The sequence below is a fragment of the Mustela nivalis genome (genome assembly GCF_964662115.1).
Source record: "Mustela nivalis genome assembly, chromosome: 19".
Lineage (NCBI taxonomy): Eukaryota > Metazoa > Chordata > Mammalia > Carnivora > Mustelidae > Mustela > Mustela nivalis.
The window spans coordinates 9,976,185-10,001,342 of record NC_139038.1 but is presented as its reverse complement, the minus strand read 5'-3'; the positions used below and the strand labels follow the sequence as shown (position 1 = coordinate 10,001,342).

At 47.2% G+C, this 25,158-nt stretch overlaps 1 protein-coding gene across 2 annotated transcripts; it reads left to right on the top strand.

The window, feature by feature from the left end:
• The first annotated feature begins 1,350 nt into the window (after positions 1-1,350).
• Positions 1,351-22,214, top strand: BCL7B (BAF chromatin remodeling complex subunit BCL7B). 2 transcript variants are annotated; one of them, XM_082714235.1, is made up of 7 exons: positions 1,415-1,634; positions 5,422-5,497; positions 14,548-14,610; positions 17,252-17,348; positions 19,491-19,661; positions 20,618-20,697; positions 21,163-22,214. In XM_082714235.1, the coding sequence occupies exons 1-7, from the start codon at positions 1,543-1,545 to the stop codon at positions 21,253-21,255; spliced, it is 672 nt and encodes a 223-aa protein (XP_082570361.1). In that variant the 5' UTR covers positions 1,415-1,542; the 3' UTR covers positions 21,256-22,214. The 2 variants fall into 2 exon arrangements, with proteins under 2 accessions (XP_082570362.1, XP_082570361.1); XM_082714236.1 differs by lacking the exon at positions 14,548-14,610 and having other exon boundaries at positions 1,351-1,634.
• Positions 22,215-25,158: the final 2,944 nt, after the last annotated feature.

Genomic DNA, 25,158 nt, shown 5'->3' with positions numbered 1-25,158 from the left:
TAGCGTGCTCTGCCGTGTGTTGTCTTTTCCTCCTGCTTTCCTTACCCTCACCTCAAGGGCAGGGAGTGTCTTACTCATCTTGGCATCCCACAGCGTCCTGTATGCCACAGAGCTACAACAGGTGCTCAGGCAGCACTTACGGAGTTGTTTTAGATAAGCGGGGCTTGAGAAACGGATGCGCCACCTTTGATCCCATTAGTTCTAGAATCATCCCGTCCCTCCAGCACGCTGGTTCAGCTCTTCCAGTCCTCCGTCGGGCAGATGTTATTCCCGGGTCTCTCATGAGCAAGACAGCATGCATGTGCCTGTCAAATCGCAACGTTCGTCAGTCACGAAAGCCTGAACACAGACACTGTGTCACGTTCAGAATTAGCTAGGCATTTCTCTGGGGCACAGAGAAAGAAGTTTCTCTAGAGGGCGGAGAAGTAGCCACTACCAATCCATCAACGCAAAGGGTCTCCTGCCTCCTTTGTATCTCCTGAGGCAGTTACTATACGACCTCCCTAAATACCGCAGGCATCAATAAATGCCTGTGGGGCGGAAGAGGTAGGGAGCAAGGGAGCTGCACTCAGAATGAAACATTCACCCAAATATTTACAGAGCATGTTCTACAACGTGTGGACACAGGCCCCGCATGTACCCTAGTTTCAGAGGTCAGCTTCAAGGTTCTATTCTTCCCAAAGCCTCTGGACGCCCCCCTCATGTGGATTAGGGCTGTCATAGCACCTTGAACTTACTTAAGCCTATCATTTATAAAAGGACATTTTAAACGCCCGTTTTCTGGTCGGCGTGTTCTTCCAAACTGGACGCTCTCGGAAGGCAAAACCCGGATTTTGTCCTCAGCATTGACCACATCGCCCTTGGACGACACCGGCACCGGATTAAACCAGACCAGGACGTAGAGAGCGAAATGGAACCTGAGATCAGGGCAGGGCTTCTCTGAGTCGGATCTGGACGTTGCAAGGGTCACTGGTCAGTTCGCCAGGTAAAGCGACGCGAGAACTCCGGCTGGGGAACAGGTGTGAGCCAAGTTCGGGAGGCATTCTTGAGAAAGGTGTGAAATTCTGCGGTTGGAGCCCAGCAGCGCTATCTGGAAAGCGAGGGTGCTGGACACCAGACGGACAGAACCGCGCACCTGTTAGGGTCAAGGGCCTAAAACGTAAGTCAAGGCAGCAACCACGGCCAGAGGACCAAGGTGCCAACCCCCAAGCCCCCTGGCAGCCAGGGACCCCACTGGGAGCGCCTCGCACCTCGCCTTGCCCGCAGCACGTGCCGCCCGCCTGCCGCGCTCCCCTGCCCGCTTGGGGACCGAGGGGACTCCCAGGGCGCCCAGGGACAGCCGCCCGGGGCGGGGCGCGCAGGCGCGCTGAGGCCTCGAGCCCCAAGAGGCGGGCGGGTGCGCGCGCTTCCTCGCGCACGCGCGCACGGAGGGGGCGACGGCCGCGGTGACGCTGCTGCGGCGGGCGGGCGGCGGCGCGTGAGGCGCGCGATTCCCCGTGTCTTGGGAGCAGTGTCCCGGCCCCCGCCGCTCCCGCTGCCGCCATGTCGGGCCGGTCGGTCCGGGCCGAGACCCGCAGTCGGGCCAAGGACGACATCAAGAAGGTGATGGCGGCCATCGAGAAAGTGCGGAAATGGTGAGGGGCCGGACCCCAGGGTGCCGCCGGGGTCGCCGGCCCAGGCCCACAGGAGCGCGGGACTGGCTGGCGGGGTGGGAGCCGACCGGCGGACGCTTGGGGGGAGGGGGGAGCGCGACAAGGCGGGAGGAGGGCGCAGCTCGCGTCGGCGTGAGGTCAGAGGGCGCGCCGGCTCCCACCAATCAGGGGGGCGCCCGGCTCGTGGGCCCGCCCACCTGCCCGCGGGCCGCGCGTCTCCCGGCGGGGCTGCGGGCTTCCGGCTGCGCGGGGGGCTGCGGGGCTGGGTCCGCACGCAGGACCCCGCCGCTTCCTCCCCGCGGTCGCGGGTCTCCGGAGCCCTTCGCGATCCGAGCTGCCCGCTGCAGTAGCTGACGTGTCCGGGGGGTTCCCGCCGGCCGGACCGGGCGCTCTACGTATCCGTTCTAAGTTTGCCGAGAGCGGCTCGCGGAATTTGCCCCGAGCGCCGGCGTGGCCGTCCCGGCCTCGGAGCCCCCCTGTCTTCCCCCGGTGCTGGGCCGCGCGGAGCCTGCGGGGCAGGCTCGTGCTGCGCGCTGGGGAGGGAGTCGAGAGCTGCCCTCGCTCGGGAACGGCTTGTGTCCTGTTCCTTGCGGGGCCGGTCGTCCGCCTGTCCTGGACCAGGAACTCCGACGGTTTACGCCGTTCACGTCTAACACCCACTGCTCTGCTCCAGCCCTTTCTCTGGCTGACTCCGAGTCAGAGCTTTAAAGCCCGGTTAGGGGTTAGCTCCCTCCAGGAAGCCTTCCTTCCCAAGACCTCCACCCCTATAGGGGGCATCATTACCTGGGGTTTTTTTGGGGGGGGGGGTTGTTTATTTGTTCAATTCCCCACAAGTTCCTTATCTCGTATATAAGGGTTCTATATTGGTTAAATAATGATTTTTTTTTCCACCTCCAAATCTAGGATTTTTTGGTGAAACCTAAGAACCACCACACCTTTCTCTTTGGGCAGTCTCTACCCGCAGATCCTCCCACCCCCAGCGCCCAGCCCCCAGCAGCCTAGGCCAGATGACCATCCTCTCTCCCCTGGAACTCTTAGCTCGCTTCAGCTCTTGCCCCATTACCCAGTCCATTCCTCACACTGCTCTCAGAGTGATTTAACTTTTTTTTTTTTTTTTTTAAGATTTTATTTATTTATTTGACAGACATATCACAAGCAGGCAGAGAGGCAGGCAGAGAGAGAGAGGAGGAAGCAGGCTCCCCACTGAGCAGAGAGCCCGATACGGGGCTCGATCCCAGGACTCTGGGATCATGACTGGAGCAAAGGCAGAGGCTTTAACCCACTGAGCCACCCAGACACCCCCAGGGTGATTTCACTTTTCTGGAGAGTAAATATTGCCATCGCCCTCCCCTGCTGTAGAAACAAGGCTTCGGTGACTTCCTGATCTTAGGTTAAAGACCAGATGGTCCTTGCCATCTCACCAGACCAGCCTCAAACTGCCCTCTTTCTGGGAGTTTCTTGTCATCTTTCAGCTGGAGCCACATGCTGCCTGACATCCTCTACCCTCTTTTCCTCCCTGCCTAGTTAACTCCTAGCTCTGCATAAAACTTGCTTTCTTAAAGGACACCTTTTAAGATCCCTAATCTAAATCAGGTCCCCTTCATAGAACTTTCCACGATTGTATTAGATTGAATTATAAGACATTTCCTGTATTTGACTTTTTAACTTAACAGAAGGGGCGGTTTGATGTTGTCAAACGTAATGATTGACTATGGAATGAATGAGCTGTTTCCAACTTGGAATGAGGCTCTGTGAATCTAGGGTCTGCACATCTTGCTGCCTGTGTCCCCAGGGTCTAGCACAGGGTCATGTGTAGTATTCGCTGAGTAAAGGAGGAAGTGGAATGGTCTGTCCAGGAGTGGATTTTGATTTCCTAAGTCTGTTTGCTGAACAGCATCGTCAATATCAGCATTCACAATAGTTCCTTTTTTTTTCTTTCTTTCTTTCTTTTTTTTGTTCTTTTTTGTAACCTTACATTTGGACTTGAAACTTTTAGGCTCCCCAACTCTGCTTGTCCATTATCTGGTTCTTATTCAAGAATGTCACTTGCATGTCCCCAAATGGGGGAAATTTCTTTTAGCCTTAATTTTTTTAAGGCTTATCTCAAACGTAGCTTTCTCTGTAAGATAAAACCTTAAAGCAGTCTTTGCTTTAAGGTTTCAGAAACCATTGTAAGGCTTGGAAGCACCCCATCCTGTGCCTGCAATTCTTTCTTTCTTTCTTTCTTTTTTTTTTTTAAGATTTTATTTATTTATTTGACAGATCACAAGTAGGCAGAGAGGCAGGCAGAGAGAAAGGAGGAAGCAGGCTCCCCGTTGAGCAGAGAGCCCGATGTGGAGCTCGATTCCAGGACCCTGAGATCATGACCTGAGCTGAAGGCAGAGGCTTCACCCACTGAACCACCCAGGTGCCCCGCTGCAGTTATTTCTAAGTGGAATCATGTTTCAACCACAGTTGCACAGAGGTCCTAGGAACTCCTTCCATGCCATAGCCCAGTCTTTCAGCCTTCTTCTCAACTTCCTTTTTTTTTTTTATAAGTACTACAATGATTTGATGCTTTAAAGTTTCTCTCACTCCCCCCCTTTTTAAAAAGATTTTTATTTTATTTATTTGACAAGAGATCACAAGTAGGTAGAAAGGCAGGCAGAGAGAGGAAGGGAAGTTGGTTCCCTGCCGAGCAGAGAGCCTGATGTGGGGCTCGATCCCAGGACCCTGAGATCATGACCTGAGCTGAAGGCAGAGGCTTTAACCCACTGAGCCACCCAGGTGCCCCTTTTCTCAACTTACTTATCACCATGTATCACGATGATGCCCTTACTTAGTTTTTTAGTCCTATGTGCTGCTATGTGGGACCATATCTTATACATTCTTTATCTCCTGTAGGGCCTTGTGTAATAGGGCTTTATAAATATTAGTGGAATTGAATTACTTTTTTTTTCAAGATTTTATTTATTTGAGAGAGAGAGCACGAGTGGGGAGGAGAGGGTGAAGCAGGGTTCCAGCTGAGCAAGGAGCCCATGCAGGGCTCAATCCCAGGACCCTGGGATCATGACCTGGGCAGAAGGTAGCAGTTTAACTGACTGAGCCACCCAGGTGCCCCTGAATTACTTTTTGAAAAATAAAGAAATAATTCCAGGTAGATACCTGAGTGTGCTGGTACTCAGTACGGATGTAGTGTGTGAGGTAAAAAGGGCTTTGGGGGGCGCCTGTGTGGCTCAATGGGTTAAGCCACTGCCTTCGGCTCAGGTCATGATCCCAGGGTCCTTGGATCGGGTCCCGCATCGGGCTCTCTGCTCAGCAGGGAACCTGCTTCCTCCTCTCTCTCTCTGCCTGCCTCTCTGCCTACTTGTGATCTCTCTCTGTCAAATAAATAAATAAATTCTAAAAAAAAAAAAAAAAAAGGGCTTTGGTACACTGAGAAAAGGGTAGTAGGGGGTACAGAGCCAAAGGAATTTGATAGGAAAGTCTTTCTGGAAGGGATGATTTGCAAGGTAGGATATAGGTATAATTTGATGGAAAGAAGTTTAGAAGATGTTTAAGATTGAAGGAGATTGGGGCACCTAACTGGCCCAGTTGGAGAGGATGTTCCCCTTGATGTTGGGCTTGTGAGTTTGAGCCCCACGTTGAGTATAGACATGACTGAAATAGAATAAACTTAAATTTTAAAAAATATTTAAAAAGATTGAAGGAATGATCCACTGAGAAGTAGCAAATCACATGAGCAAAAAATCTGTTCCATTATCGGTTTTAAGAAGTGTTTTTCTTTCAGGGAGAAAAAGTGGGTGACCGTGGGTGACACGTCCCTTAGGATATTTAAATGGGTTCCTGTGACAGACAGCAAGGAGGTAAGTGTGGAAGAAAATCAAAACAACAAAAAGGTACCGTTTATTTCCTTTGGTTCTTTCCTTGGTTGTCTCTTAATTATAAAGGAATTTATTACCCAAAATTGAGTTGAAAGTACTTCAAGGCACCCTTGAAGGTGGTCGATCCATGCAAAGCCTCTCTTTCTGTATTATTTCCCCCCTTTATTCCCTCTTCTTAACCCTTCCTTTTTTTCCAAGGCTTAGTGAACCACAGCCCAGACCTGCTTCTTGTGATTGTCAATATGGTTTTATTGGAACACAGCTATGCCCAGTGGTTTCCTCATCGTCTGTGTCCGCTTTTGAGTCGTAACAGCAGAGGCGATTAGTTGCCATAAGACCTAAACTCCTGCAAAGCCTAAAATATTTCTTATCTGGCACCGTAAGAAAAAGTTTGCTGACTGCTGCTCTTACCTGCCTAGCTATCCGCTATAGTGTATTATACGTGTTTTATGTATGTATATACTTTTCTAATCCCTCTTCCCTGGGTTTATGTGGATAGCAGTGTATTCTTGAAAGCTACATAGTGCTGGGGCACATGGGTGCCGCAGTCAGTTGAGCGTCCAACTCTTGGTTTCTGCTTGGGTCATGAGCTCAGGGTGGTGAGATAGGACCCTGGGGCGGGGGGGGGGCGGATAGAGCCCCCTGGGCTCTGCACTCAGTGTGGAATCTGCTTAACATTCTCTCTCCCTTTCCTTCTGCCTCTCCTGCTCATGTGCTCTTAAGTGTTCCGTCTCTCTCTCTCTCTCTCTCAATTAAATAAATCTTTAAAAAAGAGAAGGAAAGAAAAGTACATTGCATTGCATGGTATTTGTATCTTAAAATTTATAGAGCATTGTGCTAAAACTTGTTTCTTTTCTTTTGTTCAGCCTTGTTTTTGAGAACCGTCCGAGTTTCTGTAACTGTAAATAGAGTTACTGCCTTTGCATCTTGCATTGTGTTCTCTTACACGCAGTGACCGCATTCACCTACACCTTCCCCGCGTGGTGAAGACCCAGATTGTCTCCAACTTGTGTTCCCAAATTGTTTTCAAAAAGCTCAGATTTAAAACTCATACAGAGGGCGCCTGGGTGGCTCAGTTGGTTAATTGACTGCCTTCGGCTCAGGTCGTGATCCCGGAGCCCCAGGATCGAGTCCTACATCGGGCTCCCAGCTCCGTGGGGAGGCTGCTTCTCCCTCTGACCTTCTCTCCTCCCGCGTTCTCTCACTGCCTCTCGCTCTCTCTCAAATAAATACATTTTAAAAATAAATAAATAGAAAAACACACAGAAAAGAATGTAAGTCCTAAATATAGGGCATAAGGAAGAAACATAAAGCTAGTACCCTGGTAAAAATCACGCAGGTTAAAACATAGAGCATTGCCAACTTCCCGAGAAACCTCTGCTGGACTCGTCCCAACTTCCCCTCGCTGGCCCGAGGGTCTTTCTCCTACTTTTGCTTTTCTTACCACTTCTCTACTCATTTGTAAACACTTCTTTCTTTCTTTTTTTTTTAAATTTATTTATTGGTCAGAGAGAGAGAGCGCACAGGCCAACAGAGTGGCAGGCAGAGGCAGAGGGAGAAGCAGACTCCCCGCCGAGCAGAGAGCCGGATGTGGGACTCGATCCCAGGACACTGGGATCATGACTTGAGCCGAAGGCAGCAGCTTAACCAGTTTAACCAGCTTAACCCAGGCATCCCTGTAAACACTTCTTTAACTTTATATATATATATATATTTAAAGATTTTATTTATTTATTTGACAGAGAGAAATCACAAGTAGATAGAGAAGCAGGCAGAGAGAGAGAGAGGGAAGCAGGCTCCCTGCTGAGCAGAGAGCCCGATGCGGGACTCGATCCCAGGACCCTGAGATCATGACCTGAGCCGAAGGCAGCGGCTTAAACCACTGAGCCACCCAGGCGCCCTCTTTAACTTTATGTAAACAGCATCATAAATGATCTGTTTCGTGTCTTTTTCTGCACAGTGTAATGTTTGTAAAATTGATCGATGTTTGTCCCTCTCCAGTGCTGGGTGGGATTTTATTATGGGCCCGGACCATGAGTTACCTCTCGGGTCCTCCTGTAGATGGCTATTTGGGTTATTCCCAGAAATCATGCTCCTGTGAACATTCTTATTCATTATATGGGTCAGCAGATACGTGGGTTTTCCTAGGATACGTTCCTGGCAGTGGAATTGCTGGGTCTCGGAGTCTGCCTATGTCGACTTACAGTCGTTCATGCCGAACTCTTTCTCAAAGTGATGGCACCAGTCTATTCCCACCAGAAATAGGAGAGTTCTCATGACTCCCCATCCTCATGAACAGTTGGTATTGTTTTTTATAGGTAAGGAACTTGTGCTTTTAACTTGGTGACTAAGTATGTAATTACTAACAACATGGAGCACCTTTTCAACGTTTAGGGTTGAACGTCTCCGATTTCCTGTTTCAGGAATTGTCTCTTTCATCCATTTGCTTGTTTCTTCCTTGTGACTTGTAGGAATTCCCTGTGTTCTAGACACAAAGTTTTTATTGATTCTCTACTAGGCAGACCTTTTTCCATTCCACGTCTGCCTTTGCACTTTCTTTAGGCTGCCTTGAGTCACGGAAGTTGCTAATTTCAATGTGGACAAAATAATCTTCTCTGTTACAGTTAGTACTTTGAAATGTTTAAATTCTCCTCTTCCTTCGAGGCCACAGAGGTAATCTTCCATATAGTCTTCTACAGGCTCATTATTCAGTTTCCCTTTACAACACACCTGGCATTGATTTTTGTGTATTTTGAAGTAGGAGCCCGATTTCATTTTTTCCCACCTGGATGTGCATTTGTCCCAGTGCCATTTATTGAAAAGACTGTTCTTTTCCTCCTACTCTATAGAGCCCCTTTGTCATCTTTCTTTCTTTTTTAAAATTTTACTTATTTATCTGAGAGAGAGAGGGAGAGCACAAGCCGGGGAAGCAGCAGGTGAAGAATCAGGCTCCCCACTGAGCAGGGAGCCAAACATGGGGGTCAGTCCCAGGGCCCTAAGATCATGATCTGAGCCAAAGGCAGATGCCCAATCAACAGAGCCACCCAGCTACCACCCGCCCCTTTGCCATATTTCAAGTGTCTGAGCGTGGGTCTGTTTGTTGCCTCCAGCTTTTTGGGAGCACAGATGACTAGAGTGACCAAACCTCAGAGCATCCTTCTGGATGACTTGTGGGGTAGATGCCCGGGAGTGGGAATGCTATGAAGGGTGTATATACCAATTGTTTTTAATAACTGCTGCCCAAAGTGGCTCAGTTGGCTAAGCTTCTGCCTTCTGCTCGGGTCATGATCCTGGGGTCCTGGGATCAAGCCCCATGTTGGGCTCTCTGCTCAATGGGGAATCTGCTTCTCCCTCTCTATCTGCCTGCTGCTCCCCCTGCTTGTGCTCTCTCTGTGTCAAATAAAAAAATAAAATCTTCAAAACAAAACAAAAACACAGCTGTTGCCTGATCTCTCCCCAGAAGGGCTGCACCAGTGTAGTTAGTACACTTCCCCAGGAGTGCCAGGGCCTTCCGGCTTCTACAACTTCATTGGCATATGGTACGATCAGTCCTGCCATCCTGTTAGTTGTCTTTTTTTTTTTTTTTTAAGATTTTTAATTTATTTATTTGACAGACAGAGATCACAAGTAGGAGAGATGCAGGCAGAGAGAGAAGAGGAAGCAGGTTCCCTGTGGAGCAGAGAGCCTGATGCAGGGCTCGATCCCAGGACCCTGGGACCATGACCTGAGCCGAAGGCAGAGGCTTTAACCCACTGAGCCACCCAGGTGCCTCAGTTGTCTAAAAATATTTCCCGTGTTCCTGATTATTTGTTGTGAGGTGAATGATTTCATCTCTTCAGATTTCCTTTTTTTTTTTTTTAAGATTTTATTTATTTATTTGACAGAGATCACAAGCAGGCAGAGAGGCAGGCAGAGAGAGAGGAAGGGAAGCAGGCCCCCTGCTGAGCAGAGAGCCCCATGCGGGACTTGATCCCAGGACCCCGAGATCATGACCTGAGCCGAAGGCAGTGGCTTAACCCACTGAGCCACCCAGGTGCCCCTCAGATTTCCTTTTTATCCACTTAAATATCGTCTTCTCTGATTTCTTTTACTTACTTTTGTATTGGGTCTCCTGTCTTTACCTTTTGATTTGCATGGATTTGTTGATATCCTAGATATAGAACGCTCCGGTCAGATTGTTACCCTGCAGGTGTTCCGTCTGACATGTCGCCTCTCTGATAACTTTATCGGTAATAGGCCTTTCATTTTTTTGTGTCAGATTCATCAATTTTTTCTTAAGGTTTTTGCTTCTTGAGTCTTGTTTCAGAATTATTCTACATTGCATGATCATAAAGGACATCTCCATCTCCTGTTACGTTTTGTATTTTTTTTTGTTAATGATGGAGATATGAATCTAATTTTAATTTTCCATTACACAGAGGGCTATCTGCCCTAATACTGTTTACTATTACTATTTACTTTCTCTCTTGATTTGTGATATCATCTTTGTTGTATACCATATTCATATCTAGTCTGTCTTTGAGCTCTCCATTCTCTTTTTTTTTGTTACTTATTTTGTCCTGGGCTAGAGAGATTTTTATTTATACTATTCTACTAAATTATACCAAATTATATTGATTTGTATATATTTCATACTAAATTATACTAAATTTAGTATTAATACTAAGTAGGACAGATTTTCTCTCTTGCTGTAGGTTTTTTGGAAAATAGCCTTTATCAAAATAAAACTTCCCTCCTCATTTTAGTTTCCTAAAATTTATTAAAAATTATGAATAGATGTTGGACTTTATCCAGCTGCCTTTCCTGAATTTACTGAAATGTTCATGCCATTTTCCTCCTCTAATATGTAATCTTTTAGTAGGGTGAATTATATAATAAAGTTTCTGATGTTGAAACTTTTACATTCTCGTATGCATAAGAGAAATTCTAGGGGCGCCTGGGTGGCTCAGTGGGTTAAAGCCTCTGCCTTCTGCTCAGGTCATGATCTCAGGGTTCTGGGATCGAGTCCAGCATCAGGCTCCCTGCTCAGCGGGGAGCCTGTTTCCTCCTCTCTCTCTCTGCCTGTCTGCTTGTGATCTCTCTCTGTCAAATAAATACATTAAAAAAAAAAGAGAGAGAGAGAGAGAGAAATTCTACTTGGATATGCTTTCTTTCCCCCTCGTAGAATGCAGTGTTCAATTCACAGATACTTCATTTAAGATATTTACATTGGTTCATAAGTGAAATTGGTCTAGATTTTCTTTTATTATCCTAGCTTTACCTTGTTATAGTATTAAGATTACATTCACCTCCTGAATAAATTAGGCAATTTCCCCTCTTGATTTCTAGAACAACTGGTGAAAATGAGAAAGTTTGGTAGATGTCATCTTTAGTACTTTCTGGGCCTTCATTATCATCATGGTAGTTTTAATGGTGATTGATGCTTTTCGGTTATCTCTGGTTTTGGTACTTATTTTGCCTTTTATGTATTCCTAGAAATTTATCCATTGCAAATAGGCCATTGGTTCTTTAATAAGTCTCGGTGCTAGGTCCTCACCTTTCTTCATTTCCCAGTTGTATTTAGAAATGAGGCAGGGCACTTTTTAGTTGGCCAGTAATGCTAAACTTTTGGCAGTGGATGGCTCAGTCTTGTATAATGAGGAATTAGTTGGCCCATTCCAATGCCAGTGACACCTTGAACACTGATCAAGAGTTTTCACATGTGCTGGTGTGAAGTTATTTGTGATATTCTTTTTTCTTTTTTTTTTTAAGATTTTATTTATTTATTTTACAGGCGAAGATCACAAGTAGGCAGAGAGACAGAAAGAGAGGGGGAAGCAGGCTCCCCACTGAGGAGAGAGCCCAATGTGGGACTCGATCCCAGGAACCTTTGATCATGACCTGAGCCAAAGGCAGAGGCTTAACCCACTGAGCCACCCAGTCGCCCCCAAAGTGTATTTATTAGAATGATTTTTCTTTTTTTGAGTATATGTGCTACCAAGGCAAGCACTAATAGAATGATTTTTAATTTCTAGATATATGAGATGTTTTAACTATCTTTTTAAATTTGGTGTACTGATTTTATTGAATTAATAGGATATTAGTTCTTTGGGATTATTGGGACTTTTTTGTGATCTTATCTGGTACATGATTGGTTTTCAGACCACTCACTTGTGATTAAAACAAATATATTCTCTAGGTATGACTTAAACAATTGAAGCATTTATTATGTTAACCCAAATCTTGTGTATCATTGCTTACTGTTTTGTGTTTTTGTCCTGTTATGTTTCTGAGAAGGGTGTGTGAAATTGTTGATATATTTGCTGCTTCACGGCTGATGGGTCACTTGTCATGTTTTGTTTGAAACTGTTTTTGATGTATTTATACGATTATGCCATTGTTATTATTTTGTCATCTGTTTGTTTTTTTTTTTACGGTTTTATTTATTTATTTGACAGAGATCACAAGTAGGCAGAAAGGCAGGCAGAGAGAGAGAGGAGGAAACAGGCTCCCTGCTGAGCAGAGAGCCCGATGTGGGGCTCGATCCCAGGACCCTGGGATCATGACCTGAACTGAAGGCAGAGGCTTTAACCCACTGAGCCACCCAGTCGCCCCCAAAGTTTATTTATTAGAATGATTTTTCTTTTTTTGAGTATATGTGCTACCAAGGCAAGCACTAATAGAATGATTTTTAATTTCTAGATATATGAGATGTTTTAACTATCTTTTTAAATTTGGTGTACTGATTTTATTGAATTAATAGGATATTAGTTCTTTGGGATTATTGGGACTTTTTTTGTGATCTTATCTGGTACATGATTGGTTTTCAGACCACTCACTTGTGATTAAAACAAATATATTCTCTAGGTATGACTTAAACAATTGAAGCATTTATTATGTTAACCCAAATCTTGTGTATCATTGCTTACTGTTTTGTGTTTTTGTCCTATTATGTTTCTGAGAAGGGTGTGTGAAATTGTTGATATATTTGCTGCTTCACGGCTGATGGGTCACTTGTCATGTTTTGTTTGAAACTGTTTTTGATGTATTTATACGATTATGCCATTGTTATTATTTTGTCATCTGTTTGTTTTTTTTTTTTACGATTTTATTTATTTATTTGACAGAGATCACAAGTAGGCAGAAAGTCAGGCAGAGAGAGAGAGGAGGAAACAGGCTCCCTGCTGAGCAGAGAGCCCGATGTGGGGCTCGATCCCAGGACCCTGGGATCATGACCTGAACTGAAGGCAGAGGCTTTAACCCACTGAGCCACCCAGGCGCCCCTTGTTATGTCATCTTGACCTGGTGTTCATTTTACCAGTATATAATGTCCTTCTTTGTCCCTTATACCCCAAATTTTTTCTCCTCAAATTCGATTTTATTTGATATTACAATTTCTACCCTGTCTCCTTTTGATTTATGTTTGGTTTAGTGTGTCTTGAAATTCTCTTCTGTAACCTGTTTCGTGTTTTTTGTTTATTGGGTGTATTAGCATTAGGTTTCGCTGTGGGTGACAGAAAACTCAAGATAGCAGTGGTTTAAGAAGTTTATTTGACTCATTTTCCTAGTCGTCTATGGCTAGTGCTTAGAAGCTTGTATTCCGGAACTGGTGTGGTTCTGCCCCTGAAACCTCCAGGGGCCCAGGTTTCTTCCAGGCTTTCTGCTCCTTTTTTTTTTTTTTTTAAACTTTTAAAGAGAATAATGAGAATTATTAATAAATTAATTTTAGTTTAACGTACCATAAAATTTACCATTTTAACCATTTTTTAAATATACAGTGTTTTTTTATGTCTACATGTACAGTTTAGTGGTATTAAGTACATTCACCTTGTGCAGTGGTATTAAGTGGTATTAAGTACGTTCACCTTGTGCAGTGATTCTCTAGGCTTCTTCATCCTGCAAAACTAAACTCTATACCATTAAGTAACTCCCCGTTCCTCTGAGCCAGTTTTGACCTTGTATTCCGAGGTCAAGATCCAGCCATTTATTCTACACATTTAGGCTCTAACCAGCAGAGCAGAAGGATGGGCAGATAGAATTTTCATCATTTTTAGTAGGAGTCTCCTAGAAATTGCCTCAGAACTTATGTATTTACCGTGTGTGTTTGTAATAGCTTGTGTGGCATCTAGCGGCCAGGACGGCTGGGGAAGTTTGACCACCTAAAAATTTTATTAATATGCACAAGGAGTTTTGCCATAATACACTCTTTTTTTTTTCTCTCTTTGCCTCATAATGGCTAGACAAACTTTTCTTTGCTGATTAGAAAGTTCTGCATTCTGTTTTCATTTTTTTATTACCTACTTCTAACTTAATAAGACTTCTACCTCCTGTTCTTCCATGTCAATGTATGAAGCTTATCAAAGTCTGCATTACCCTTGGAACCTGGTAACACCCGTAACACATTTTTTTTTTTTTTAAGATTGTATTTATTTATTTGACACAGAGAGATCACAAGCAGGCAGGAAGGCAGGCAGAGAGAGAGGAGGAAGCAGGCTCCCTGCTGAGCAGAGAGCCCGATGCGGGACTCGATCCCAGGACCCTGAGATCATGACCTGAGCCGAAGGCAGAGGCTTTAACCCACTGAGCCACCCAGGCGCCCCCCGTAACACATTTTTAACCGCTTCTCCTTCCCTCCTCTCCTACTTCCATCCCTACTCTGTCCTCAGTTTTGACTGGAATTTCAGGTCAGATATTTCAGTTCTTACAGAAGTTTCTTGTTTTAGTCACTGCTGAGTTAGACAAAGTAAATGTTACGTATTATGTACTCTTTGCACCTATTTTATCATAGCTTTCTCCTAGATTCATTTTTCTTACTGCAACATACCTTCCAAGAGTTTCGTCAGAGAGAGCTTTTGTGGGGAAAACTTTCTGAAAAGTATCTTTTTACTCCTGAAAATATCTTTGTTTCACTTTTATGTTTAACTGATTATTTTACCCACCTCTGAAATTCTAGGTTTTCCTTCAGCATTTTGAAACTATTACTCAATTGTTGTGCTTCTGGTGTTGCTGTTGAACAATCTAGTGTCACACTAATTCTTCTGGATTCTTCCTAGGTGGTCTTGCATTCCTGGAAACTTCTGGAATTTCTTCCCTGTCTTTGCTCTCCCAGGACTTCTGTAAGACTATCCTGTGATGTTGATATCTAGCTTCTTCATTTTTCCTTATCATTTGTTTCATCTCTTTCTTTCTCATGTACTCTTGATTTCTCAACCAAGGTTTTGCTTGTTTTCAGCTGTATCTATTTCTGCTACTAGACTCTGTCGCTTCATTTTTATTTTCAACAATTACATTAACCATACCAAATTTCCTCAATTGGTGGTTCTTCAAAACAACTTTCCAGCATCCTTATCTTTCTGAGGAGACTATGTTTTAATTTTTTTTTTCATATTTTTTGGAGAGAGAGAGTGTCACACCTGAGTTGGGGTGGAGGGGGGGTTAGGGGGCAGAGGGAGAGGGAGAGAAAGAATCCTAAGCAGGCTCCACACTGGGCCCCGAGCCCAGTGAGGGGCTCAGTCTCATCACCTGGCGGTCATGACCTGAGCCAAAATCAGTAGTCAGACGCTCAACCACCAGAGCCACCCAGGCGCCCCGAGACTTACGGTTTTATGCAAATTCTCATGTCTTCCTAGCCTCCTCCTTCTAGTATAGCTTCTTCTATTTATTGTCTTTAATGGTGCTTGTTTCTTCCAGTGTCGCTAGTGTTTTCTGTGCACTTATTTCTTATTTCCTGAGAACTCTGAGCTGCCTTGGTTAGCGATATGTAGCTGAGGGTAGATGTAAGCCCGGCCTGTGGTTTTCCTTCCTCCCGGTGAATTTAGGTCACTGCGTGAGCTTTAGGATTCAGCCTTTCCCTCACCCCTGCTCCCTCTTCCCCTCCCTCCCAGGGAGTTCCCTAGTACCGGTCTCCCGGGTGCTGCCTTTGTCTGGGAGCTGCTGTCCTTCCTGGTCCCTGCCAGCCCCAGGGAGCTGGTGGGTGAAAGTTAGGGCAGCTCTGCTACCACTTTTTTTTTTTTTTTTTTAAAGATTTTATTTATTTATTTGACAGAGAGAAAGAGACCACAAGTAGGCAGAGCAGCAGGCAGAGAGAGGAAGGAAAGCAGGCTCCCTGCTGAGCAGAGAGCCCGATGCGGGCCTCGATCCCAGGACCCTGAGATCATGACCTGAGCCGAAGGCAGCGGCTTAACCCACTGAGCCACCCAGGCGCCCTCTGCTACCACTTTTGATTTTTTCATCCAGTCCTGGCTCTAGTGGTCCCATTACCCACAGGGGCCCAAGGTCAGGCAGTTAAATCTCTTGGGCTTGTGAATGGGGAGTCGCGGGCGCTGGTAGAAAGTCCTTCCCCGCCCTAACCCAGTTCTCACATGTAAGCCCCTGGCCCTTGCCTAATTCCAGTTCTCCCTGCCCGGGACCCAGCTCCCTTTGTCTCCCAAGGGCTTCTCCCAGTGTTGGCTCAGGCCCCCGAGTTTATCGTCCCTCCAGCGGTCCGTGGTAGAGGGCCATCCTCTAAGGACCTAGTATAGACCTGCCAGATTAGGAAAATGGGAAATGACAATCAAATTGGTGAAGAAGTGGGAAGGATCTGAGGGACAGGGACATCACTGACCAGAGAGTAGATTGGCACATACTCTACGAAGTGTATATTTCAAAGTTTTCAGCAGGACGCCTGGGTGGCTCAGCTGGTTGGGTGTCCGACTCTTGGTTTCGGCTTGGGTCATGATCGCAGTGTCGTGGGTTCGAGCCCCACTTCGGGCTCTGCTGCTCAGTGTGGAGTCTGCTTGGGATTCCCTCCCTCTCCTACTGACCTCCGCCCCGCTCAAGCACATGCTCTCTCCAAATAGATAAATTTTTTTAAATCGTGTTTTTGTAGTTTCTGTGGTGAAGTGTGAAGTGTGATTGCGTTAAAATCATGTCTGCGTATGAAAAAAGTGAAGGGAAAGTGGTTCGTGAATGTGCAGCTGATTGACGGCGGGTTTGAGTGTAACAAAAATTAGATTTATGTATAACAAATAGACATGTATAAAAAGCATAAAATAGTAAATTTGAGCTTTCTCCCAGATTTCAACTTTGGGCTGTTGGGGTGCTCTCTTTTGGAAGTGTTTGGATGGATTTATTTCCTTTCCTTAGGGCTCACTCCTCGCAAGCTAGTGCTTACCTTTGCCCTGTGTTTGCCCACGTGTGTAACCTACATCGTGCTTGACGGAAGTGGTGTTACAGACAGAGGTGCACATGGGGTGGTCATTCTGGGTGGATGGCTTGACTGGTCAGTGATCAGGCTAGCGGGGCCTCTTTGTCCTGTCCCTACTTGCCTTATGTATAAAGCGACTCTTTCCTGGGTCCGATCAGAGACCCATTTTTCCTTTTTCCTGCTGTGCTACCAGAACAGGAATCCTCAAATGGGTACTCTGTATTTCTCTTCCCTCCACATAGGGATAGGTGGGGTAGAGCATTCTGCTCAGGGCAGAAAGCAGAAGAGAAGTGCAGGGAGCGCTAGTGGCAGCCCGCGTGTCTGCCTCTCCCTTCTGAGTCACGATATTAGCACTGGCAGGATCCGTTTTACAAGAAAGAGCAGAGACCCTGAGGCTTGGGGACACCTTATCCAGAATTCTGTTATTCCTTGGGTCCTAAATCCTCACACTGTTGTCGGCACTCCTGTTCAGTCCTAATCCAGACCTCTGTGGTGTCTCCCACAGCACCCTTCTCCCTCTCTGTGGGTCTCCTGCTTGGCTCTGTCACATTCCTCTTTTTTTCCTTTTCTAGAAAGAAAAGTCAAAATCGAACAGTTCAGCAGCCCGGGAACCTAATGGCTTTCCCTCTGATGCCTCAGCCAATTCCTCTCTTCTTCTTGAATTCCAGGGTGAGTTGCATCCTTCTGTCTTCCTTGCAGGAAAAAGCAGCACTTAGCTCTGAACCCATTCGTGACGGGAAGAATAGTTCCACGTGCCCCTTCAGTGCCTGCTGCTCTACTGGGATCTTGCTGGCACTTTACATCACGTCTTTTCCTTGAAGCCTTACAACAACTGTGCAAGGCAGATGATCGGAGCTTCGTGTTCCATTTGGGGAAACCGAGGCTCAGAGGGGTGAAGTTCTGTATCTCAGGGTACATAACCAGTAAGTGACAGACCCCGTGTTAGGCTTTCTGGCCCAGAAGCTCTCTTCTCAGATGGTGTGTTTTATGACGATAGTGCCTTGGAGTAGGCCGCCCAAAGCCGGGGCCTCTCCTGTCCACTTTCAGCCAAGTTCCACCTCCTGAATCAGTCTTCAGGAAACGTCCCGCCTGCGTTGGCCCTGCGGTCCCCGTACTAGCTTCACACCTGGGTGGTGGCTGCTGTTCAGAAGGACTTGCCCTGGAGTTTCTTGTTTTTATCCTTACCTCAGCCTGTGATGTAACGCAGGCGGTTATCATCAGCCCTATCGAAGGAAGCCGATGCTCAGGGAAGAAGTGTTTGCCTGAGCTCAGAAGTGACAGAGCTTTATTCTTTGTCTAGTAAAATGCTGCTTCTGTTTTAGCGTAGAAGATCCTGGTCTTTGTGGGAGTAAAGACTAGACAGGGCTTACGATTTTCCCTTTGGAACAAGACTGGGAGCCTGCAGGTATCCACTCCCCAAGGTCAGGGAGTATGACAGAGGAAGGGGAATGCCAGGGAGCGGGCTTCTAGGTATGTTTGGGGTGTCCAGTAATCACTAAAGCTCTGGGAGACGGATGAAGGCCCTTTTCCCCAATCTGGCCACCATCCTGCCCGTCCCTTTCATTCCGTGAACATTTGATGAACGCCTACTGTGTGCCAGGTACTGGGTAGCACACTGGAGGTCCCAGGACGAGCGAGCCACAAAGCCTGCCTGCACAGCGTGGAATAGAAGGAAATCGGCGTGTAAAATAATGAGTGTGGGTGTGCGTGGGATACAACAGAAACGTGATAGAGGAGGTGGTCATTTCCACCCAAGGGAGCCTGGGACACAGGCTCACAGAGGACGTGGTGCTTGAGCTGAACAGTGCTCTGTACTGGGGCTTTCCAGGAAGACTGGAAAGAGCAAGTCCTGCCGGACACCTGTGCGTGAAGCGGGTCTGCGCAGCTGGACGATGGGTGGGCAGTGAGCCTGGAGGTCAGACGAGATTCTGTAGGTTGTGATAGGGCCATCTGTGCCTGCCCTGGGGAAGCCCCGGAGTTTGGATTGTATCCTCCGTGCAGCAGGGAGCCACAGGAGGATTTAGAGTGATCCCCCCGGCACCGGTGAGAAGGGCAGGTGGGAGAACAGGAGACTGAAGGAGCGGCCGTCGGGGTGTGGCAGGGCGCCGGACCGAGAGCCGGAGGCCTGCCCCAAGGTGGTGGAGTGGAAGGAATTAACGGCCATGTCAGAGCAGTAGGACGGGTCAGCTCCGGGGACCAGCTGCTGCCGGGGGGGGGGGGGGGGGGAGGACGTCAGGGAGTGACTTGCAGCCTTCAGACAGACCTTCCCAGGTGGGAATTTCTCGGTCCTCAGGCGGTCAGGTGGCCCCCGGGGCTGCTGAAGGGCCTGTGTGACCACCTGCCGGTACCACCACCTTCCTTGAGATAGCCAAGAAGGCCGCGCAGACTTTAGCATTTTCTACTCACCCCGTGTGGAAAAAGGTTGAGGGCACAGCTGCGTCCCTCCCTTCCATTGGACGTAAGACAATACCGCGTCTAGACTCTAATTGGTGGGTAATAAAGAAGGGATTGCCAAGCCTATCCTGACCTTCCTGAAATATAAATGTTGCATAAACCTAAAGATTCTGGCTGCCTCTGGTGCTTAGAATGTATGTTATGAAAAAGAAAATGTTTAGATTATTCAACTCAGACTGGGGACTGTTTGCCCTACTTTCGTCTGTCTGCCTTTGGCTCAGGGCGCGTCTGGGCAGCGATCATTCCATTTGGTTGTGCCCATGGCTGCCTGAGGAGGCACCCGGCCCTCTGCTGTGCACTGTTTCCTCAAGAAAAATGACTACTCTCAGCTGTTGCCTTTGTCATGTTTGTTTTCAGATGAAAACAGCAACCAGAGTTCGGTGTCCGATGTCTATCAACTCAAGGTGGATAGCAGCACCAACTCGAGCCCCAGCCCCCAGCAGAGTGAGTCCCTGAGCCCAGCGCACACGTCTGACTTCCGCACAGACGACTCCCAGCCCCCGACGCTGGGCCAGGAGACCCTGGAGGGTGAGTCGCAGTCGGCCCAGGACGAGCGTCTTGGAGGGGCCTGTACTCTTGAAGTTTCTTTTCTTTGGAGGAAGAGGTTAGAGAAGGTGCCTCTGGCCTGGCAGCCTTGAGCTATTTGTTAACAGTGTGGGCTTTTGAGGGGAAGGGTTGTGTCTTCCCTGCTCGCGGGGTGAAAGAAGAGACCAGGCAGCATGCCCGAGCGGCCGGCTCTGTGCGAGGCACTTTTCCTGTCGATGCCTGGTGTGCTGCTCTGAAACCGCGGGGAATAGCAGTGTAGTCTCCGCTGTGCGGACGAGGCAGTGGAGTCTTAGAAAGCTTAAATGGCCTGTCCAGGGTCGCATAGCCAGTAACTGGTGGAACCGAGGTTTCCAGATTCATGCCTCCTGACTTCGCAAATGATGCTTTTCCCACTGTATCTGGTGCATTTCTTCTGATAACATGTGTTGATTCCCCAGCCAGTGCCGGCCTCACCAGCGTGGCTCTGAGGGAAGCTCCCTCAGCCTGAGGCAGGAGGCCGTGCAGTTGGACTGATCTTGCTGCCTTTTTAGTTTTTGTTTTGTTTTGTTTTTTTAGAGGGGCGGGGTGAGGGAGAGGGAGAGGGAGACACAGAACTTTTTTTTTTTTTTTAAAGATCTTATTTATGTATTTATCAGAGAGAGAGAGCACCAAGCATGCAGAGAGGCAGGCAGAGGGAGAAGCAGGCCCCCTGCTGAGCAAGGAGCCCGATGTGGGACTTGATCCCAGGACCCTGGGATCATGACCTGGGCTGAAGGCAGTGGCTTAACCACCTGAGCCACCCAGGTGTCCCGAGACAGAGAATCTTCAGCAGGCTCCACGTGGAACTTGACACGGGTCTTGATCTCACAACGACAAGGTCACGACCTGAGCCAAAATCAAGAGTTATATGCTTAACTGATTGAGCCAGCCAGGGCCCCCTGACCTTGCTGCTTTTTCAGAGCCCTCCCTGCCTGCCTCAGAAGTCGCTGATGAACCTCCCACCCTCACGAAGGAAGAACCAGTTCCACTAGAAACACAGGTAAGGAACACTTTGGGTTTTCCAGTTTTGCTTTTTTTTTTTTAAAGATTTTATTTATTTGACAGAGATCACAAGTAGGGAGAGAGGCAGGCAGAGAGGTGGGGGGGGGTGGGAAGCAGGTGCCCCGCTGAGCAGAGAGCCCAATGCGGGGCTCGATCCCAGGACCCTGAGATCATGACCCGAGCTGAAGGCAGAGGCTTTAACCCACTGAGCCACCCAGGCGCCTTGGGTTTTCCTTTTTTTTTTTTTTTTTTAAAAAGGGACTCTATTGATATGAATTAGACTTTATAGCATTGAGTATAGGGTGTGGAGGCAGCAAGGGAAACTGGCGTGTCCGGTTATGAGGTGGAGGATGGAATTTGTCTGCAGGAAGGTTGCGGGTGGGCTTCTGGGCTGCAGTTAGGGTGGATGGGAGGTTCTAGTAGAGAGGGGAGGCCGTATTATAATTGCATGCTCTGTTTTCAGGTTGCCGAGGAAGAGGAAGACTCCGGTGCCCCGCCCCTGAAACGCTTCTGCGGGGACCAGCCCGCAGCGCCGCAGACAGCATCAGAAAGCTAGCACCGTCCTGGCGCGCTCCGCCTCCTGGCCCCCTGCCTCTATTTATTGCATTCTGGTTCTGGCCGTGCTTTGTTGCTGGGGTAAGGGCAAGCACTGGGGTCCAGAGCCTGCACATAGGAGCCTTCTGGGCTGGAAGGTGGGACTTGGGGTCGTGGCATCATCTTCCCGTCCCTGGCACCTGTGTCCGCTTGCTCCTGAGAAGAGGAGCACTCCTGTCTTTTTTGCACCCCAAGGAGGCTGGAGCGGCAGCCGTCCCGAGGTCCATCTGTCACCTCCAGGTAGCAAGCAGTCTCTGCTCCAGGACCTCTGGACTGAGCTGCTGGCGCCTCTACAGGAGGAAAGAGATGTGGAAGGCGCCCTCTAGAGAAGAGAGTGCCTAGGTTACTTGAACTTGAATGGAGACTGTACTTTCATGAACCTTCCTATTCTGCTAGGGCCCTGTAAGCTGCCTTGGGAGAAGGCCTGGTAGAGACTTTGGAGGGAAGGGAAGGGCTCTACACGAGGGCGGGAAAGTCTGTATAGGTTTCCTGCTGTCCTGGCGCTTCTGCCCATTCCTGAGTTGTCCTGCCTCTCGTGGGCTCTCCGGCTGTGGACGGTCCTTTGTGCCCTGCTGTAACCATCCTCTTCCCCCAACACACACCGAGCTTTCCCCGGTTCTCACCTGTACATTGCATTCCAGCATCCCCTGCTCCTGCTGCGGTCCCCTGCCTCCTGCCACAGACTCTGCCCCAGCGAGGATTTGAGGTTCTGACAACAGTACCCATCCCCCCCCCCCAGTACTCCTCCAGCTCAGACTTTCTAGAAAGTTCCCTCTTCTTTGAAATTTGCATGTTTAATTGAACTTTGTGATTTTATTTTTTGTTCAAAAAAGTTTAAGAAAATGGAAATGGGCAACAGTGAGTGAAGACATATTTTAGCACTGAATAGAATATTTTTAAAATTAAACTATTTGAAATATGTTTTGTTGGTATTTGAGTGCTTCATTCTTGAAGGTCTCGGGGGCAGGAGCTAGTGGGGGATGGCTGAGGGCCTGCCAGTTGTCTTACTCCCATAAAGCGGTCTTTTTTTTTTTTTTTTTTTTTTAAGATTTTATTTATTTATTTGACAGACAGAGATCACAAGCAGGCAGAGAGTCAGGCAGAGCGAGATGGGGGAGGGGTAAGCAGGCTCCCTGCTGAGCAGAGGAGCTCAATCCCAGGACCCTGGGATCATGACCTGAGCTGAAGGCAGAGGCTCTAACCCACTGAGCCACCCAGGTGCCCCACAAAGGGATCTTCTGATAGAAATGCTTTGGAGACCCGCTTTGACGTCATCATGCAGTCTTGATTTATATTTCTGTCCCTGTGTACAGTGAATTCAGCCAATGTTTGTTTGCTGTGTCTCCAGGTCCTCAGGAGGCACTCAGGAATGTTTTTCGTTTTTTACTTTTTTATATTGTGGTAAAATGCACGTAACATAAAATTTACCATTTTAACCACTTAGAAGTGCACAGCTCAGTGGCACTAAGTACATTCACGATACTGTGAATCCTGTCCCTCGGGAGACCACCTGGCGAGGGAGTAGACCTGTCTAGAACCTCCTAGAGCGCAGTGGAGTATAGGTGCTGGCGTGAAGCCCATGAAGGTGCATGTGGGATGATGAAAAAGATGTACCAGAAACCACCCTCTTCTCTGGCTGACTTCTGCTTGAGCACCGCCCCTCACTGATACTCTAAGAAACCAGGCTAGCAGTCTCCAGCAGCATCCTGGAATCTTGATGGAGTAAGTAAGGGTTCGAGAAGAAAAAGAGAAGAGGAAGCGTCAAGCAACGACTGCAGATTATTTGCAAATAATTCAGAAAACTCCCTCTGAAAATCAGTAGGCCCAATGCATAGGCACATTCGATTATTAAGAAAAATAGGTGTCTCTCGTCATTGATACTTTTGAAGGGTCTAGGAAGTTATTTGTAGAATGTCTCACAAACTGCATTTATCTATTTTTTTTCCCTAAGGATTGCAGGTGAAATTTTTTTGGTTAGAATACTGCAGAGGTGATACGTAATTTTTCATTGCCTGTATCAAGAGAAACATTGTCCTCTTGTCTCATTTTTGATAATGCCAAGATTGACCATTTGGCTAAGGTGTCTGTCACACCTTCCCACCTTCAGGGTGCTTTTACATAAATAATCTTTTGGGGGGTGATAATTTTAGACCGTTCACTTAGACCAGTGATTTCAGTATCCACTGATGATCTATTTCTGAATCAGTTACTTCACTGGAGTTTGCAAAGTGGTGAGTTTTCTAAATCTTTCTACATTCATTCATTGGCAGCCTTCAGTAGATAACAGATTTCCCTTCTCTTACACTTCCCTCTCTCCTCTCTGCCTCCCTTCCTTTCTCTCTGAATATTACTACAGGCTCATGGTTTCCCTTTACATTCAATGTGTTCACAATCTGTTGCTGTCATTTTTTTAAAATGTTCAAATTGTCCCAGATTCAGCAGGAATCCCTTCCTGCTGGCTCCTGTGTCCTTTTGACGTGTTCCCATCACTATTTGAGCACTTCCTTACTTTCAGGGACAATGTTCCTGACTCACCTTGACCTTTGCCAGCCCCAGTCCTTTTCCCAGGAGCCCTGGATCCTTTTACTAGGGAATGTATTTAGAAACCTAGATAAACCTGGGCACCTGGGTGGCTCAGTTGGTTAGAAACCTCAATAAACCTAATTTACTGGAGTAGGGGGTTCAAGGGAAGTGGTAGAAAGATTGAAAACAGATCCTGGGGCAGGGTGGGGGGGAGCTTGACGACCAGGCCAAAGAGTTTGATTTTACTCTGTGGGCTTTAGGGAGTCAACCACTGAAAGCCAAGAGCAGGGTAGTGATTGTAGTGTGCAAATGCCACTGTGAGGAAAGAGCAGGTGGGGGACAAATTGGAACATATGGTAGGTTTGCATGTATCGAGAGGACACAGTTCTATCAGTTCAGGGATAGAGTGGTGATAGGTACATAGAAAATGAGTTGAAAAATAGAATGAAGCAAACCAGCAAAGACAAAAGAAAGGAAATGTGATCCGTCCACCATGTGGATCATCTGAATAATACATAATCATAAGTTTTACAGTGAATAGTGATTTAACCAATTGTAACAATTATTTTTGGAATGTGATCGCGTGTGTGAGGTTTGGGGGGAGGATGTAAGAGGGTTATGTCCTCATCTTCCATTCAAGAAAAGTCAGCAGCTAATACTAAAACTGAGCAGCTAAAAAAACAGCAACATATATGTTCAGAAATATTCAGAAAATGGAGGTAAAAAATTAGTGGAAATAGCTTTTAACCTTAAAAACAAAACTGTCCTTTATTTCACCAGCAAAATGGGTTAATTCAGGAATAGAAAGTCGCAATTCAGAACCCACAGCTTACAGCAAAACCATAGGCATGTCTACAGAACAAAGCAGAGGAAACCTTGATGGAGGAAAGGGAGAAGTTGGGAAGGCTGTTAGGAACAAGCCCATTGGTGGAAACTGGGAGTTGGAAGTGTGGTGGCTTCTCATTGGCTGAATGCTGACTCTCTCATTGGCTTGGCTGTTGCTGGGGAAGGAGGAAAGCTTTCTTCCTGTTGATGGGGTGGTGAAGTGTGGGCTTCTTCCTATAGGAGAAGCATTGATCAGTCTTAAGTTGTGAGAGCTCCCCCTTCTGGCCTTCTGGTTCCATTTTAAATGAAGTTACCTTTTACCATTTTTTTTTTTTAAAGATTTTATTTATTTATTTGACAGACAGAGGTCACAAGTAGGCAGAGAGGCAGGCAGAGAGAGAGGGGGAAGCAGGCTCCCTGCTGAGCAGAGAGCCCGATGCGGGGCTCGATCCCAGGACTCCGGGATCACGTCCTGAGCCAAAGGCAGAGGCTTTAACACAGTGAGCCACCCAGGTGC

Coding starts and splice junctions, on each gene's coding strand:
- BCL7B (XM_082714235.1), top strand. CDS start 1,543: ATGTCGGGCCGGTCGGTCCGGGCCGAGACCCGCAGTCGGGCCAAGGAC. Junction 14,611..17,251: donor TTTGCTCTCCCAGGACTTCT/GTAAGACTATCC, acceptor TTCCTTTTCTAG/AAAGAAAAGTCAAAATCGAA. Junction 19,662..20,617: donor GGGCCAGGAGACCCTGGAGG/GTGAGTCGCAGT, acceptor CTGCTTTTTCAG/AGCCCTCCCTGCCTGCCTCA.